The sequence below is a fragment of the Dryobates pubescens genome, chromosome 28, assembly GCF_014839835.1.
Source record: "Dryobates pubescens isolate bDryPub1 chromosome 28, bDryPub1.pri, whole genome shotgun sequence".
Classification (NCBI taxonomy): domain Eukaryota; kingdom Metazoa; phylum Chordata; class Aves; order Piciformes; family Picidae; genus Dryobates; species Dryobates pubescens.
Genome location: NC_071639.1, coordinates 11,240,134 through 11,258,477, shown reverse-complemented (window position 1 = coordinate 11,258,477; position 18,344 = coordinate 11,240,134). Strand labels below are relative to the sequence as shown.

The window sequence follows — 18,344 nt, the reverse complement described above, 5'->3', positions numbered from 1 at the left end:
TTGCTTTTCACACCCCACCGCAGTTTGTGTATCAGGAGACAGAAAGTTGCACTCATTGCTGGGTGTTTAGCAGAACAGAATGGTAGGCAGTGGGTTGTGGGGTGGGTTTGGTTTGAGTGGGGTTTGGGTGTGGGGTTTTTGTTGGTATTTTCTCTGCAAGGAGGATTTTTCCTCCTTTTTTTTTTTTTCCCCCTCCTTTATTTTTTCTCCCCTCCTTTTTTTCCCCTCCTTTTTTTCTCCCACCTTTTTTTTTCCCCCCTCCTTTTTTTTTTCCCCCTCCTTGTTTTTCCCTCCTTGTTTTTCCCTCCTTGTTTTTCCCTCCTTGTTTTTCCCTCCTTGTTTTTTCCCTCCTTGTTTTTTCCCCCTCCTTTTTTTTTCCCCTCCTTTTTTTTTCCCCTCCTTTTTTTTTCCCCTCCTTTTTTTCCCCTCTTTTTTTTCCCCTCCTTTTTTTTTCCCCTCCTTTTTTTTTACCCTCCTTTTTTTTTTTCCCCTCCTTTTTTTTTTCCCCCCCCTTTTTTTCCCCCCTCCTTTTTTTCCCCCCTCCTTTTTTTCCCCCTCCTTTTTTTTTTTCCCTCCTTTTTTTTTTTCCCTCCTTTTTTTTTTCCCCTCCTTTTTTTTTCCCCTCCTTTTTTTTCTCCTTTTCTCTCTTCCCTGGGCAACATGTCCCAGTGTTCCACCACCCTTGTGGTGCAGAACTTGTTTCTAACATCCAATCTAAATCTGCTCTTATTTCAAACCATTGCCCCTTGTCCTGTCATCCCAGCCTTCTTGTGGCCTCCTTCAGGTACTGGCAGGCTGCTGGTTGGTCTCCCTGGAGCCTTCTCTTCTCTAGGCTGAACACCCCCAGCCCCCTCAGCCTGTCTTCATGGCAGAGGTGCTCCATCCCCCCAATGAATTTCATGGTCCTCCTCTGGACAAGAAGTATCTAAGGCTATTGTAGCAATTTCCCATATTTCATTATTGCAGGTGATGAAGAATATGAAGGAAAAGACTATAAAAAACCCAACCCCCCAAAAGAAGAGAGTAGTTAACCCCTTAAAGCATTTTGTAGAACAAACAGCCTTTTGTGCTTGAAGCTGATTCAAGCTGTGAAAGGCAACACCTGAATATCATGCAAGGCTAAGTAATTATGCCTGATTGTAAGGTGGTGGTGAGGTTTTTTTTTTTCCCCCAGGTATAGGTCACAGAAAATTCAGTTAGGGTAGAGCATGCACAAAGCTGAGAAATACACAGATTGTTCTGTTGTAAGGTTGTGTGTAAAAATTATTTACACTTAATACTTGCAGAAAGGTGAGAAAGGTTGATGAAGTGATATTTAGTTTTGCTTTCCTATTCACTGCGTGTCAGAATGTAATTATGACTGATTCATGGAACTGTCTCAGCAATGAACCATCTTTATTAAAATGCTGATCAAGACAAGAGCTGCCAGTAATAAAGAATAGAACATTTTAGTCTTGCTGCTTTTAAATGATTGCTAATTACCCCACAGGTCATGTATGGTGCTTGTGAGGATTCATTGACATTTTCTTTAAAGTCTACTGTTTCAGCAACACATGAACAGGGAGACAAAAACTGTCTGCACACCCAGCCACACTTGGACCACATTTTTAATGCATCACCAAATAATTTTGTTCCCATGAAGCAGTGTATCAGAAAGTTAGGAGTGTTACAAACTTGATTGGTTTTTTTTTACCCTCTTTCTGTACCAATTTGAAACATGGATGAAAGGAGCAGAGCCCTCTGAATGTCCTCCACCTGTACCATGCCTGCTTGTGACCAGTGATCTGGTTGGTCTCCTTTTATTGCTGCACAGGATGGGAAACACAGCTCTTAACTTTGGATGCCTCTCTCAGCAGGCTGCAGGCAGACCTGCCCAGTTCTTGAGTTCCAGTTGAACCAGTTTCATACTCTGAAACATGCTGGTGATTGTCACTTGCTGATAACTTTCTGAGAGTACCCCAAAGTTTAAACCTGTGGATGTGCTTTGTGGGGCAGAAGGAATTTTTTTCATGGCACACTGGTTTTGCTTGACAGGAACAGGTTGCACAGGGAGGTGGTGGAAGCCTCAGCCCTTGAGGTTTCTAAGGGCAAGCTGGATATGGCTCTGAGCAACCTGCTCTAATGTGAGGTGTCCCTGCCTATGGCAGGGGGGTTGGAACTAGAGGATCCTTGAGGTCCCTTCCAACCCTGACAATTCTATGATTCTGTGATTCTTGTTCTACCACAATTATGAATCACTGGGGAATCTTCGAGGCCACATGGTATCATTTGGTGTCACTTGGATGAAAAAACCTTTCCTTGAAATTGCCGAATCAAAGTGTTCATAGATTCATAAAATAGTTTGGGTTGGAAGGGACCTTAAAAGTTATCTAGTTCCAGCCCCCCTGCCATGGGCAGGGACACCTTCCACTAGCCCTGGCTGCTCAAGGCCTCATCCAGTCTGGCCTTGAACACCTCCAGGGAAGGGGCATCCACAACCTTCCTGGGCAGCCTCTTCCACCATCATTGAAAAGAATTTCTTTCTAATTGTAAGGAAGAAGAAGCAATGTTCTAGTTGATAATACTGCATGGAGTCAATGAAAAACACAAGAGGTTTAAGTCTGGTGAACTCTATACCTGAGAAACTCTGTTCCTGGCTGAGGATTCTCACCATGTGTCTACATGATTATAGAATGGTTTGGGTTGGAAGGGACCTCCAAAGGTCATCTGGTGCAACCCCCTCCAGTGAGCAGGGCCATCCTCCACTAGATCAGGTTGCTCAGAGCCTCGTTGAGCCTGACCTTGAGTATCTCCAGGGATGGAGCTTCCAGTAACTCCCTGGGTAATCCATTGCAGTGCTCCACTACCTTCGTGGGTTGATTTATGTTGGTCTCCAGTGAAGCTGAGAGGTAGCTTCTCACCTGCATGTTCAAGGGTCAGGAGCAGATCACAATATTTGAGCTCACATGGTATTTGGTAGAGTGTTTAATGTGGATACCAAGGCCACCTATTAGCATTTCAGGGGGGGTTGTGGCACGTGGAAAACACAGCTCTTGAGACCTTGCAGGTTATCCAGTTAACTCTGCCTGCCTTTTGAAATCCTCTGAATCCTCTTTTCCTCCACTTAGCAATCTGTCATGTTGTGTGCTTTAATTTCTTCTGCAGCTGAGTATTTTAATAGCCACCATTCTTGATTGTAGCAACAAAGGAATATTAGAGGTGCTTACAGGAAGGGGGGGGGGAATCCTATTAGTCTATAATTAATAACTTTTTACAGTAGGTATAAGAATGGGATGAGAATCTGATTTTCTCTATTCTGTCTGGAGGTTGTTAAGTGTTCTGCCTCTAGCTGAGCCTTGAGGCTTTGTCTTTTGTGGTGGGTTTCCCCCCCCTCCTTCTGGAATGAAGAGTTCCTCTGCCACTTCAGTGGGAATGGGAGCCTGATCGTGCTTTATTTTTAACTCAACTAATTGCATTTTCAATTCTGTAATTGTATTTGTTCTTTGTATACATAAATACATAAATGACTTCAAAATACATTGCATGACTGATTAATTTCATGCATTGGAATTGAATAGGGCAAGGCAGACTTGAAATGTCTCAGTGGAACAGACAATCTGTTGGAAACAGTAGATGGTTCCACGAGGGCAGACCAGACTAACTGGAGCTTGAATGTGAAGTATTTATTTCCAAAGAAAGGCAGAAGTTCAGCCCAAGCAGATGAAATTTTAAAGTTGAGATCTCCATTTTAATAACTGGGAGCCAGTAGTTACAGTCCTGGCTTTGACAATTAAGTGCTAACAATCTGAGCACTCCAGTCGGTTCTTTGGCTGTTGATTAGGATTCCGTGGTGGTGATTAGTGAGCGTGAGGGTGCAATCACATCTGTGGAGTTTAATCAGCCCAGTGCTGGGGAAGTTAGTCCAAAGATGGGGAGAGAAAGTAGAAATTCTCTGTGTGTCCTTAGAATCAGAATGGTCTGGGCTGGAAGGGACCTCCAAAGGTCATCCAGTCCAACCTCCCTGCAGTCGGGAGGAACATCCCCAACTAGACCAGGCTGCCCAGGGTCTCACTTTGAATATTTCCCACTTCCCTGGGCAACCTGTGCCAGTGTTCCACCACCCTCATAGTAAAGAACTTGTTCTTATTAGTTTTTTCCCCAGGTTACTAAAAGATGGAGGGTAAAAAGTAGAGAAGCCTACCTTCTCCTTCCCCTGTCCGCCTCTGAAACCTGCAGGGTTTCTAAATGCCTCTGCTGATTTTCTGCTTCTGTGAGGCAGGAGCATTGTCTTGTTGATACCAGTGCAATCATTTGTAGCTTAAAAGAGGCCAAAAAGCCATAAATAAGCTTTTGAGCACAGACCAGCTTTTCTTAACTGATGTCACTAATGATAGTGATTTCCTCTGAACACTCATAATACTAATTATTGTGAAGGGAAAAAAGGAAAGGAATCAGAAGAAATGCATCTTCAGAGCTCCACTGGTAGTGTTTCCATGTACAGTTCTAACCTCCCAAACTCACTCCCTGCAGTGTTAGGTCTCAGACCCACAAAGGACTCACAAAGGACTGGCAGCACAGCCAAACAGAACATTGGGCAGGAAGATGGGGATAAAATACAGGGCAGGAAGATGTGGGTAAAACATTGGGCAGAAAGATGTGGAATGGGCAAAATGTTTATTGGGCAAAAAGATGTTTAACAGCAGTGCCTGGCAAAGAAAAGCCAAGTACAGCAGCTTTGCTGGGAAATTCAGGAATCTTCCCTCTGGCCTTGACTGCCAGACTGATGCTTGGAAGAAAAGCTTCAACATCCTCCCTCCCTCCCTTGTGCATATTATTACATGCCTCTGGAACTTTTTTCTTCTGCTCTGTTATTCTCTTTCTTTGTAAGCTTTCATGAAAAGAAAGGGAATAGATTATAATAATATTGTAGCACCCATGCCATTGTGTTTGCAGTAGCCTTAGCCCAAGATAATGATTTGATTAGCATGGCTTTTTCACTTACCAGAATTAAAGACACATGGATTTTCCTGGGATTCTCTGTTTCCAGGATGGTTTTCTTTTCACTACCTTCTTCTTCATTTTTTTCCCCAGCTGTATATCTTTGTAGAAATGTGGGAGGATCAAAACAGTTAAGAGAACCTTCAGAAATAGCCAAGGGCAGAAAATGAGTGCTGTGAGTCAGCACAGTCACTCCTGCAGATATCTGTAAGCTAAGCGTTTGTTCCAGAGGGCCTTTGTTCAGAGAATCACACCAAATCACAGAATGTTAGGGGCTGGAAGGGACCTTGAAAGCTCCTCCAGTCCAACCCCCACCCTGTCAGAGCAGGATCACCTAGAGCAGATCACACAGGAGGCATCCAGGTGGGTCTTGACTGTCTCCAGAGAGAGAGACTCCACAACCCTCCTGGGCAGCCTGTCCCAGTGTTCCTTAAATCACTGATGGATAGTTGTTCTGAAATTTAAGGTGGTTGTTTGTTTCCCCCCCCTGCAATATAGTGACTATAAATGAGATTGGACATTTCCAGTGTTGATACTTGAATGGCCCCAAGGAGGCTATGAACACTTGGACACTGAAAATGTGAAATGCTTAACAAGAGTATTATGATAAACTAATAATTCATGGTGCAGGGAAGAAGCAGAGTAATTTAGTGGGTGCTGAGCAATCCAAGGGATTGTAATGGTGTTGAATTCTACAGAGCCAAGTTTTATTGCTGTAATTAAATTGCTGATAGAGGTATATTTGCTAAGATGTTAAAAAACTTCTCTTCCCTTTCTTTTATAGCTTCTTTAGCTTCTAGCTATGTAATACCCGTAAGTTGTGGATGTTGCTGGTAGTAATAAGAGATAAGCAGAGCTATTCCCTTTGCCAGAGGGTGTAAAATCTTCATCTAGCTGGGGTTAGTGAGAATTTTCCTCTCAGCCTCAGGCCTTGAATCAAAAGAATACCCTGCCCTTTAGCACAGCTGGCTTTCAGTTTTCTAATAGAGGCAATCATTGGAACTACTCAGACTTGGAATCTTAGAGGTTGTTTAAAGGGAAAAAGGGGGAAATAAAAAGATCCTTTTCTGAGTGATTTTGGACATAATGAAACAAATTCTGTGTGCCACAAAGCTTTGTTTATTACCCTTTACTCTTCAGTCTGTTCTGTGGCGAGACAAAATATCTGTTGTTCATATATTTGATGTCAGACTAATAAAATGTGTAATCTTCTGAGCAGAAGGGGAAAGTAAAATTGGTTTTAGCTAGAGAGCAGAAGTAGTTTCAGCTGCCTCTGTTGTTAGAACTCGACCGTGGTCTCTTAAACTTTCATTGCTCCTCATTTTCTGTTTCTTCTAAATGTGTGTTCTGTAACGTGAAAATCATTATCTTCACACACTCCCCCAGCAAAGCACTACTCAGAGCAAGCAACAGCCACTCTCATTTCGGTCCCCATGCTTCCAGCCTGTATTCAGTTTCTAGTTGATGGCCTTTGGGGAAATGGTTACTTTTTGTTGGGTTGTTGGGGCTGTGTGAATTTCTTCCATCTCATTTCTTTGCTTCGTTAATTGTAAAGGAGACTTTTGATTTTGTGACTCTGGATTCCAGGTTTGCAGCTCTTGTTCGGGCTGATGGTTTAGCACAGCAGTCTGTCTTCTCTCTAGCACAGCTTGAGGAGAGCTATTCTTTTTCTCTTTATTTTGTGTCTCTGTAGAAGTACTGCAGCGTAGTCCAGCTTGATTCTGGAATAGACTACAGGAAACGAGTGCTTCCTGCTGCTGGAAAACTCTACTACCTGTAAGTTTATCTTATGATATGGTATTTACCCTTTTTTTTTTCTCCCCCCCTTCTTCTTAGCCAATAATTCCCTAGCCAATGGGGAATGAAAAATGTATAGCAGAATTAGCAGAGTGTGACTTTTCCTTTCTATGCCTTCTGGTCCAGCAAACCGCCTTCCATTATGCCCTGAGATTAACTTCATTAAACTACATTTCCAGTATCCACACAGAGCATCATTTCTAATGGGTGCCTGAATTAAAACTAATTAGATTTTTTTTTTTGGGGGGGGGGGGAGGTGTGGTGTTTGGAGAACTGAAGTGACAGATGGTTAGAAAGTAATGAATATCCTCTTGTAAGAGATTGCACAATTCTCTTCTAATAGAAGAACATCCTTATTGTATTTAAGTAATTAAGTATTTATAGAAATCCAATGACAAGGATTCATTTAATGTTGGGTGTTTCCAGTGCTGTGGATTTAAGACAGAAAAATAAACTCAAAACCACCCCCCACCCACCCCCCTCCTGTTTTGACAGATTGTTTCTGTTTACCAGGACAAAATTTGTTCAGCACTTTATTTGCAAATAAGTGCATTTGAAAATCTGTTCCCAGTTGTGCAGCATTTATCTGCCTGCTAGAAACAGGCTTTAAAACACTTTGAAACCTTTGCATTGTGGCTTTTCTCTCTCATATTTTCTCTTATATTATCATTTAATCAGTGCCCACCTGAGTAAGGCAGACAACAGTAGCTTAAGATGTGATTTATAACCTATTGGATCTTTCAGCTCAGCATGCAATATTGATTTTAAAGTCATGGTTCCATTAAGGAAGGTGCAGTGTTGGTGTGGCAGGGGTTTGGAATGAAGTCTGCCTGTATCACTTGATAATAAAAGTAAGGAATTGGGGTGGTTTGTGTGGCAGGAGGAGTGCAGCTTGGTAGAATTATAACAGGTAACTCACTCTGCTTCTGGAAGGAGACACAATTTAAATGGAACCAGATCAAATGCAGATTCTGTGTCTTCAGATACAGTGTGACTGTATGAACTCAAGAGACCTGTCCCCTTTTCTATATTCTGGCCTGACTCTACTTGAAGTTTTGTGGTGTCTGCTCAGAAGTGCTGTTTGCAGCCACCATTCTCACCTCAGCAGTGCTCATTGTGGCTCCTTTCTGATGTCTGTGTGTAGCTGTCCTTGCCTGTGGCTCTGCTTGTTGTGCCCATTCCACTCTGTGACTTTGTTTGGTATCTGTGGAGAACACTTACCTGCTGCCCATACTCTAAAGAAAGGAAGAGCACATGTGTGCTTACAGCAGGTAGTAGGCTGGACATAATGCCTGTGTATAAGCTCTCAGAGGAGAAGAAATAGGAGCATCCTTAACATCCTGTGATCTCTGACTCAGGAGTAGTACCCAGCCAAAGTATTTCATGGTGCTCTGCTGTAAAACTTGAGGTAAGTGAGTGGCAGAGATTGTTGAGAAGTCAGTTTCCTGTTCTTTCAGTGGGGGGATTCATAGAATGGGTTGGGTTGGAAAGGACTTTAAAGTTCCAACCCCCCTGGCATTGCCAGGGACATCTTCCACTAGACCAGGTTGGTCAAGGCTTAAAGGATGTTGATTACCTCTGGAACTCACTGTGTTGGGGTTTTTCTCCCCCCAGTTCTTTGTAAGGTTTGCTATTGTTAAGCTTGAGCTAAAAAGCAGTTATTTCAGTTCTGTTCTTCAGATTTCTGAGGAGTTTGAGGCCTGATGAAGAGGACAGGAACTGTGATATGCTGATCAGCACTTACCATTTACAGGAAGTGTAGAACTGTGTGAAGTGATGCAACTGGAGTCTAAAAAAGTAGACTTTTCACCCCAGATGGGATTGTACAAACTTCAGTGAACCCTTCAGTATCCTAATTCTAGTTTGGCATCTACCATAGCATTAATTTACTGTTCTCAGCTTTTAAACTAGCTGGGGGGGGGGGGGGGGGGGGGGGGGGAACCCAAACCAACAAACAGCTGGAAATGTTCTCTCACCTTCATTAAGAATGAAGCACAGAAAGGCTGGCCCTCTGACCCATTCACTCACAGAAAATACCCTCTGATCAGACTGATTTTTTTATTCTTACTGCCACCAGAAGATGAATATAAACTTTACCCCAGCTCTGAGCACAGGTAGTTTGCATTGTCACTAGCTGGGGTTTGTCTTTTCCCAAATGGTACTGGGGACAGAGGGAGGGAAACCGATGCCAGGGGTAGTACCACGCAGCTATGTGGGATTTTGTGCTTTCATTTTGCAGGTTGTTTGGTCAATGCAGTCAGTTGTCTTGATTTCCACACCTCCCACTCCCCCAGGAAGATGCTGCAATATTTACTTCCACAAAATCTCTCCTCAGAAATTTCCAGGGATCCTCCTTGAGGTGCTTGACTGCCTTGCCTTGTCTGTTTGCTCTTATTTTGCATGCAAGATAGAGCCAGAAGCCTTTTTTCCTCATTGTGTACACATAGTGTTAATGGATCTGCTCTGCCTCTATTGCCTCATTACTGGAAACGGCTCCAAACACAGAAGTCTTTCAGTGTATGCAAATAAGGCAGAATCATCTACCTGAGAGTTAATATTCTCTACTTTTAAGTGTATTCTAAATCTAATGTTTGTATTTAGAGCATAACATCCTGTTCTCTCTCTCTCCTTTTTTTTTTTGATGGGCAAAAAGCTAAGCAGGCTCAGGCAGCTGTTTGATGTTGGCTTCAAGTGTTATTAATTTCATATTCTATTATTCTTTTCACTGTAGCACAAGTGAAGCTGATGTGGAGGCTGTCATGGATAAGTTGTTTGATGAGCTGGCTCAGAAACAAAATGATTGTACGTAAGTTAATTTCTCTTGAAAGAGAATACATTTAGAACACAATGCCCAATCTCCACTGACCAATTAATAAGTTCCATTGCTGTATATGGGTTGATGCCACACTCAAGTGGCAGTCATTGTATCAGCATTTTGTCTAATTTATGTGTTGAATCATGTGCTATTATTCATCAAGCTATGCATTTCCTATCTGTAAGAGATGAATTTTATAGTAATTATCCAGAGAAGATTGAGTCTTTGTTCATGTTCCCATAGTAACTAGACCAAGGATTCTAAAAGTGCAAGGCAGAGAGCTGAGGCTGAATAAAGCATGTGGAACCATTGCAGACTCCACGTTTGAAGAGCTGTGCGACAGAGTGAGTACCCCAGCCCAATCCAGAGCAGTTCACACTCAGACTTTTCACAGTTTAAAAGGGGGGGGAAACAAAATCTGAAACACAAAAACTCACTATTTAAAAGGGGGGGGGGGAGGGGAACCAAGCCTGAAGCAGGACAAGTCACTATTTGAAAAGGAAGTAAAATCTGAAGCAGGATAAGTCACTATTTGAAAAGGAAGTAAAATCTGAAGCAGGATAAGTCACTGTTTTAAAAGGAAGTAAAATCTGAAGCAGGATAAGTCACTGTTTGAAAAGGAAGTAAAATCTGAAGCAGGACAAGTCACTCTTGGAAAAGGAAGTAAAATCTGAAGCAGGACAAGTCACTGTTGGAAAAGGAAGTAAAATCTGAAGCAGGATAAGTCACTGTTTGAAAAGGAAGTAAAATCTGAAGCAGGATAAGTCACTGTTTGAAAAGGAAGTAAAATCTGAAGCAGGACAAGTCACTCTTGGAAAAGGAAGTAAAATCTGAAGCAGGACAAGTCACTGTTGGAAAAGGAAGTAAAATCTGAAGCAGGATAAGTCACTGTTGGAAAAGGAAGTAAAATCTGAAGCAGGACAAGTCACTCTTGGAAAAGGAAGTAAAATCTGAAGCAGGACAAGTCACTGTTGGAAAAGGAAGTAAAATCTGAAGCAGGACAAGTCACTGTTGGAAAAGGAAGTAAAATCTGAAGCAGGACAAGTCACTCTTGGAAGTAAAATCTGGAAGTCACTATTTTAAAAGGAAAAAAATTATCTGAAAGACAAAACCTCACTCTTTAAAATGGGGAAAAAACCCATCTGAAATATGAAAAGTCTCTATTTAAAAAGGAAAATAAAATCTGAAACACAAAACCTCACTCTATAAAAAGGACAAAAAAATCTGAGCCATGAAAACTCCCTATTTGAAAGGGGAAAAAAAAACTAAGCTGAAACTAAACCTCACTATTTAAAAAAAAGAAAAAAAAGCCCTGGCCCATGGAAAGTCACTGTTTGGAAAGAAAATAAAACTCTGAGTCATGAGAACTTTCTATTTAAAAGGGGAAAAAAAATCTGAAACAAAACCTCACTATTGAAAAAGAAAAAAAAATTCTGAAACATGAATGCAGAATTAACCAGGTTGGAAAAGACCTTTGAGGTCATTGAGTCCAATCTAATCAACTAAACCATGGCACCAAGTACCTCATGCAGTCTCCTTTTAAACAATTCCAGTGATGGTGACTCCACCACTTCCCTGGGCAGCACATTCCAATGGCCAATCTCTCTCTCTGTGAAGAACTTCTTCCTAACATCCAGCCTAAACCTCCCCTGGTGCAGCTTGAAACTGTGTCCTCTTGTTTTGTTGGTGGTTGCCTGGGAGAAGAGACCAACCCCCACCTGGCTACAACCTCCCTTCAGGTAGTTGTAGAGAGCAATAAGGTCTCCCCTGAGCCTCCTCTTCTCCAGGCTAAGCAACCCCAGCTCCCTCAGCCTCTCCTCGCAGGGCTGTGCTCCAGACCCCTCCCCAGCTTTGTTGCCCTTCTCTGGACACCTTCCAGCAACTCAACATCTTTCCTAAACTGAGTGGCCCAGAACTGGACACAGGACTCAAGGTGTGGCCTAACCAGTGCTGAGTACAGGGCCAGAATGACTTCCCTGCTCCTGCTGGCCACACTATGAAGCCACTACTTAAAAAGAAAACAAAAATCTGAACCATTAGAAGTCACTTATCTGAAAAGAAAAAAACCCTGAAGCATGAAAAGTCAGTGTCTGAAAGGAAAAGAAACACCTGAGACATGAAAAGTCTCTATTTTAAAAGGAAAAAAAATCCCTGAAACAAAACCTCACTGGGCCAGCAGCACATTTGGCTCAGGATGCTGGTTGATGATATTGATATGCTATTGTATTGGTTTGGTTATAGCATAATGTTTTTCACTTCATTTAGCTGCCCTGCTGGTGACTATTTGGGCAGAAATTGCACTGCTTGTGTTTCAGACTGTAGGATTGGGGCTTTGTTGGATTTCAGTTGCAGGCAAAAGCAGTTGAGTAGTTGTGAGACTGGAGGTACATCATCAGCTTGCTTTTCTTCACATAGCAGGAAACTATGCTGCCAACAAACACTTTGGAAAGTCTTTAGCCCAGGAAATGCTTCCTGTACTTAAATGAGATAATAAAATTGCCAAATGGTAGGTAAGTTGACAGGCATCATGGGATGCTTAAGAACAAGAAAGTGGGAGGCTGAAAAAGATGTACTGCAAAGGAAGATCTACAGAAGAGAACACTTGATTGCAAAATCTCAATGTCACAAACTAGCAGCCATGAAAATGTAAGTCTTGCTGCCCCCAGCAGAGTGCTTTCCTTTCTCTTCATTTACACATCAAGGTCAGTGTTGATTATGCCTTAGAATAATCACCCTCTGCCAGCTCTCTTCCTTGACTTCCCATTTAAAATTTGCTTTGAGGATTGGCAGTTGTGACAGTTTGGCTTGAACCTTGAGCTGCTTTAAATAGCTTAGACCACTATGTGATCTTCCAGGGTCCTAAGGGGGTAAGGGGACAAAGTCTTCCTCACAGGACTGTCTTTCAAAGTCTTCCTCTCACTTGTGGATAGCAGCTGCTGCCCTCTGCTGGGAGCACAGCTTTGTCGTGTGCTCAAAACGGCACATTTACAAGGCCTTGTAAAGGCAACTTTAACTTTGCTTCGTGGATCCTAGCATCTCTTCATTAGGTAGTTAAATAATCATCCAAGTGCCAGTGGGCATAGTGACTGAACCGGATACATCTATTAACCTGGGGTTTGTGGAGGGGTAAACTGAAGAACAGGCATGTTAAAGGGTAAAGGTTTGATACAGAAGTGCATGGAAGTTGATGAAGGGTTGTCCTTCCACACAAGCATTTGGAAAGGCCATAAAAAGACTGGACTTGAACACCTCCAGGGAGAGGGCATCCATTACCTCCCAGGGCAACGTGTTCCAGTGTCTCACCACCCTCACTGTCAAGAATGTCTTCCTAATCTCCAGTCTAAATCTGCCCTCCTCAAGCTTCAATCCATTCCATCTCATCCTATCACTACAAAGCCCTTGTAAAAAGTCCTTTCCCAGGTCTCTTGTGGCTGCTTTAAGGCCTCCCTTGGAGTCTTCTCTTCCCCAGGCTGAACAGCCCCAACTCCCTCAGCCCATCCTGATAGGGGAGGTTCTCCAGCCCTCTGATCCTCTTCATGGCCTCCTCTGGATCTGTTCTAGCAGTTCCAAGTCCCTGTTATGCTGGGGACACCAGAACTGGATGCAGTGTTCCAATTCTGTCCCTTTCTTGAACTGTGATCTTGAAACATGACCTCAGTGCTCCATTTCTTTTCAGTGATGAGTGTGGCTTCTTTGAAAACAACAGAAAGAGCTCTATAGTCTTTTGTTACTGCTTAATGTTTAAGTTGTAAATATTGCCTGTTTTCAAACTGTGTTTTGGTTTTAGGAAGTGCTGGAGCAACTGCACTAAATTGTAGTTATTGTCAATCACAGCTCTTCAGGATGTTGTTAGAGCTGGTCCTGGAATATCTTCCAATATCAAGGCAAATAAATGTTGTGAGATGAAATAAGCCATGTAAAGCATTCTGTGTTCTTCAGACAATCTCTGAAAGATGAGCTGCTTTGTCACTGATGAGTCAAGAAAGAAGCAGCATGCTTTATACTTTAATTAAAGGGAATATATAATAGAAACACTAACTCCTAAAGCAGTCCACAGAGAGCTCCAAAGGATAAACATCCTACTTGAGCTGAGATGATGATAGCTGGAAATGCATTAAGGAGACAGAGAAACAAAAAGCAGTGAAGGTGAGAACTCAGTCAAGCAGGCTGAAGTGGAGCAAACACTTTGTCAGGAGGCTAGCCCAGGCTACTGGTAATGCTTTTTGCATCAGTGTGATGCCTAGAAAATGCTGACTCCTGCCATCAGAGTTAATGACCAAAATCTACAACAGGTTTACCTTACACACACACACGGGCAGGGAAGATAATGGCCGAGGAAAGAGCCTTCTCTTGGTCATATTTAGTTGTGTTTTAAGAAAGAATGAATTGCAGGCCGTGAAAGAACTGGTAACAAGTGGTAAGTGGCAATTGTTATGTAAATGTGGGCTGGTTCTGAAGCTGAGTTGTGATGGATGATTGGTGAAACAAGCAAGACCAGACAGTCCCAGCCACACACACCAAACCAAGCAGTTATTTTTAGAAGGACCAGTTTAATCAGGCTAAACTTTTAATAAGAGGATTACATATATATGTAGCAATATTAGGAGGATTTGTAGCTTCATTAGCAACTTCAGAGGAAGTAATACCTTCATGTATGCTACTGCCTGAGATGAAATACTTTCTGTGCATGGATGAAGCTCAGAAAATTATTTCAGCCCTGAAGGTTTATAGAGAGAACAGTGCTAAGTGTCTGAAATCATTTGCCACTGCTCTTGGTACCGAGGCTGAGCCTGGCAGTCAGGACTCAGCCAATACTTGCTGTGGGGTGAGGAGAAAGGGTCTGCAGACAATACTGAAAAGTTTCTGCTCCTCAGTAGAGCTTCTGTACAGTCAGAATCTCCGGCAGTGGTGCCATCTGGCCCTCACCTATTTTCCTTGTGGGTGGTTAAAGTATACAAATAGAAACTGGTAAGGTCTTACTAGAGATTTTGGGTTCATCGTTGCAGGTGAAACTATGAACAGAGGAACAGCTAGAGATTTGTATTTTTGTCTGTTTCATCTTACTTGTAGTACCTAGAGCTTGAGATTTCCCCCCCCCCCAGCTTGGCTTAGCCTTGGGTGAACTAAATGCAGGTCAGCTGAGGAGTTAGTAACTAGGATATGCCTTTGTGTTTACAATTGCTGCTTGGGAAAGCACCCTTGGAGCTGCTCAGATTATTTATGCTTTAGGTTGACTTTTGCTCTGTGGATTATGGTTTAAGTAATTACTTTGTTTGAGGTTGTCAGAGAGATCATAGTGTTGTCAGGATGCAGAAGAGCCACTTCTTAAACTCTGGAACACCACAGCTGTATATGCCTGTGCAGACAGGGGCAAACAGGCATTCCTGAGGCAAGATAGGAGGTGGTGACCTGATCACTCACTGCAGCAGGGTTGGACTAGATGACCTCTAGAGGTCCCTTCCAATCTGGGTGATTCTATGATAGGAAGAAAGAAAACCAAGAACATAATTAGCCTTCACACCCTCTCTTCTGTAGCTGCAGCAGTTCAGGATGCAGTGTTCAGGCATCATCCTGTCCTGGGTTTCCCTTTCTTACAGTTTGTTTCGTTTCAGCCTCTTGGGGCCAGCGACTACCTGGAGCTATCGAAGCACTTCGACACAGTCTTTGTGCGCGACATCCCGCTTCTCACCATGGCAAAAAGGACACAAGCTCGTCGCTTCATTACTCTCATTGACACCTTCTATGAGCATAAGGTGAGAACCAAGCCTCTCCCATAGCTATTGCAGTGGGAGCTCTAAACCCTGGCTGGTACCACGGGTTTGAAGTGAGGCTTTCCGTAGTGGTCATCTGGGAAGCAGAAGCAGAGTGAGCTAGAAACATCATCCCAGCTTCACATAAAAGGCCACACTGCAGCAAAGGCAAATGAGCAGGTACTTTGTAATGATTCTTTCAGAGAGAATTAAGCATGGCCATACACTGAAGCCTGAGCTCATTTTCCTCTCTTGAATAGGGATGTTATTTCTTTCCTAACCCGAGGTAACCGCAGAGGTAAATCTGCAACAGCAGTGCTGATCAGGGAAAGGGAAAACACCTGTGAAAAACCAAAGTGGTTGTGATTTGAGATTTGCTTTTGATAAAACCTGTGTTTGATCCCTTTTCTGTAAAGCCCAACTGATGCTGCTGTTCCCTGCTTCCCTCCCCTCAGGTGCGCATTATTTGTTCCGCAGCGACTCCTCTCCAAAGCTTGTTCCTGGTAGAACGTGGCAGTGGTGAGCTGGAGGACAACAGAGTGTTGATGGATGATTTGGACCTGAGCCAGGTACATGATAGTACCATCCTCTCCCTTTTGTAATGAAATTGGTTTTGGTCTCATCATGACAGCAGCGTTTCAGGAAGAGGAATCAAGTGAGCATTGAACTGGTGATTTGCTGCTTTTTCTGCAGGGAGCTGTTGCTCTCGTCCTTGCAAGGCCTGCTCTTCAGACATAGCCAAAGGAAAGGCCACAATGTAGAGAGCTATTTGGATTGTTAATCATGATAGCTGCTCAGTCATATTGGAAAATACTGATTTAAGTTTAGCCCCTACATTGAAAGTACAGAAATAAAAGATGGTCTGTTCTACCTCTTCCTGGGCTGTTTAGGGCCATGTTAGAATCACAGAATGGTTTGGGTTGGAAGGGACCTTCAAGATCATCTAGTTCCAACCACTCTGCAATGGACAGGGACACTTCCCACTAGACCAGGTTGCTCAAGGCCTCACCAACCTGGCCTTGAACACCTCCACAACCTCCCTGGGCAACCTGTTCCAGTGTCTCATCACCCTCACTGGAAAGAATTTCTTCCTGATCCCCAGTCTAAATCTGCCCTCCTCAAGCTTCAGACCTTTGCCCCTTGTCCTGTCACTGCAAGCTCTTGTCAAAAGTCCCTCCCCAGCTCTTCTGTAGCCCCCCTCAGGTACTGGAAGGCTATTCTAAGTTCTCCCTGGACCTATTACAGACCCTCACAAACAGAACTGTTTTGGATGTTGCTTATTCTGCTTTTCCCTTTCCCTGTATCCTGGTTAATGACTTTTGAAATTACTTTTCTAGACCAATATGCAATTAGTCAACAGAGAAGTGAATAGAGATGGTTAAGCTGTTGGTTTAAAGCCAAGTGATTGTTGTGCTGTGCCCCTTCACAGGGCTGCCTAGCTGGAATAGGTGGCTTTGGTTTATTTCTGGATGCTAGCTTTAATTGTTGTGGTGCTGTCTTAAATTGTCAAAGGCTGTAAAGCAGCCAGCCTCAGGAGTTAGGCAGGATGCACTCCAGCACAGCTACATCTCTCACAGCTCTGTGGCACTGTTTTTGTGTATTAATGCAGGATTCTGCCAAAGGACTCTCCATGTTTACAGGAGAAGAGGAGATCTTTGCCTTTCAGCGGACTCTCTCACGCCTGACAGAAATGCAGACTGCACAGTACTGGCAAGATGGGGACAGAAGCAAAAAGAGCTTTAATTAGAAGTCAAATAAAGTCACCAAGAAGTGAAACTACAGAACTGGGAAACTTTTCTCTCTTTGCACAACTGAAATGCTACTAATAATTGCACTTTATCACCTGGACCACGTTTGCTGTCTTTGCCTGTGGTTTTTGTGCTCAAGACTTAGTTGCTTTTCTGTCCCACTGGGGTATGGACATGTGAAATTTTGCCTTTGTTTTCTTTTCTGTCAAATACAGCTTTGTTGTTCAGGAAGTTCAGTGGGATCAGACCTGTCCTGGAGAATGGGTCTAGGGACAAAAGTGAACAAGCTGTGCAAGGTTTCCAGCAGGTTTAGAAGGCCAGGTGAAGAGGGCACTTTGTGGTTCACGCACTGCTTCTGTCACCTGCAATGCAGCCTGCACAAGAGAAGCAGCAAATGCTTTCTGTATGAAGCTCCTGGCATTGTAAAGGTCCCTGCTAGAGTCCTGGAACTCCTGCACAGTGTATTCCAAGGGCTTTTCCTCCTTATTTTCTGTGTGTAGCCATCTGCTGACTTTTAGGCTTCAAGAGTGTTTTGTACTCAGGCTGCTGCTCAGACTGATTCATTGAAAGCTAGCAGCTCAAGCCGTGAGAGAACCCCGAGGAGGAGCTTGGAGGTACTTCAGACCTCACAGGATTAGGATCTAAGTAATCATGGATGGGAAGAGCAACTCTGATAAGGCAGGGTGTGCTGTAACAGAGAGTACTAACTTTCAAACCTGTTAGCCCTAAATGTTCTGTTTCTTGCAAGCCTGGATATGCTGCCTCTGCACCAGGGAAGTATCTCTACCCTGAATCTGCTCAGGCTTCATCTGAGTGTGGACTCCAGCCATCTCACAAAGAGGAGGACAACTCTGTCCAGTGAGACCTGTCAGTAAGAGAATCAAGATCCAGGAGTTTCCTTTCTGCAGTCACCTGGATCTGAAGAATCCCAGTGCCTCAGTTTCCCTGTGGATAAAATGGGAGTTGTTACTTTCTTGTTTGCTAACACTGGAGTGCTGCCAGGCTTCACTCATTAATATTCTAAGATGCTTGGTGAGGCTCTGGGATGAAAATACTTCAGTAAAGTAGGTAAACAGTGCAAGAAAAAAACCAAATTAGCTGCTGAGAAGTGGATTAGTTTCCTTGTTTGGGTTTCAGAGTGAATGCCATCAGCTAAACACCACGTGCCTCTTTGTAGTGATGATTTTTCTTTTTAGTTATGCATCTGTTTTAAATAAAGCCCAAGCCCTGAGGTTTGTGATTAAAGCCCTAAGCAGT

General features: G+C 43.2%; 1 protein-coding gene across 1 annotated transcript in view; it reads left to right on the top strand.

Annotated features, from left to right (window-relative positions):
- AFG1L (AFG1 like ATPase) overlaps positions 1-17,222 on the top strand; it is a 41,688-nt gene extending 24,466 nt beyond the window's left edge. Inside the window, exons 8-13 of the mRNA XM_054174017.1 lie at positions 6,671-6,753; positions 9,506-9,576; positions 9,833-9,933; positions 15,202-15,342; positions 15,795-15,908; positions 16,949-17,222. Coding sequence (XP_054029992.1) covers positions 6,671-6,753; positions 9,506-9,576; positions 9,833-9,933; positions 15,202-15,342; positions 15,795-15,908; positions 16,949-17,086 — 648 coding nt within the window. The 3' untranslated portion in view covers positions 17,087-17,222. The remainder of the gene's footprint in view (positions 1-6,670; positions 6,754-9,505; positions 9,577-9,832; positions 9,934-15,201; positions 15,343-15,794; positions 15,909-16,948) is intronic.
- The last annotated feature ends 1,122 nt before the right edge of the window (positions 17,223-18,344 follow it).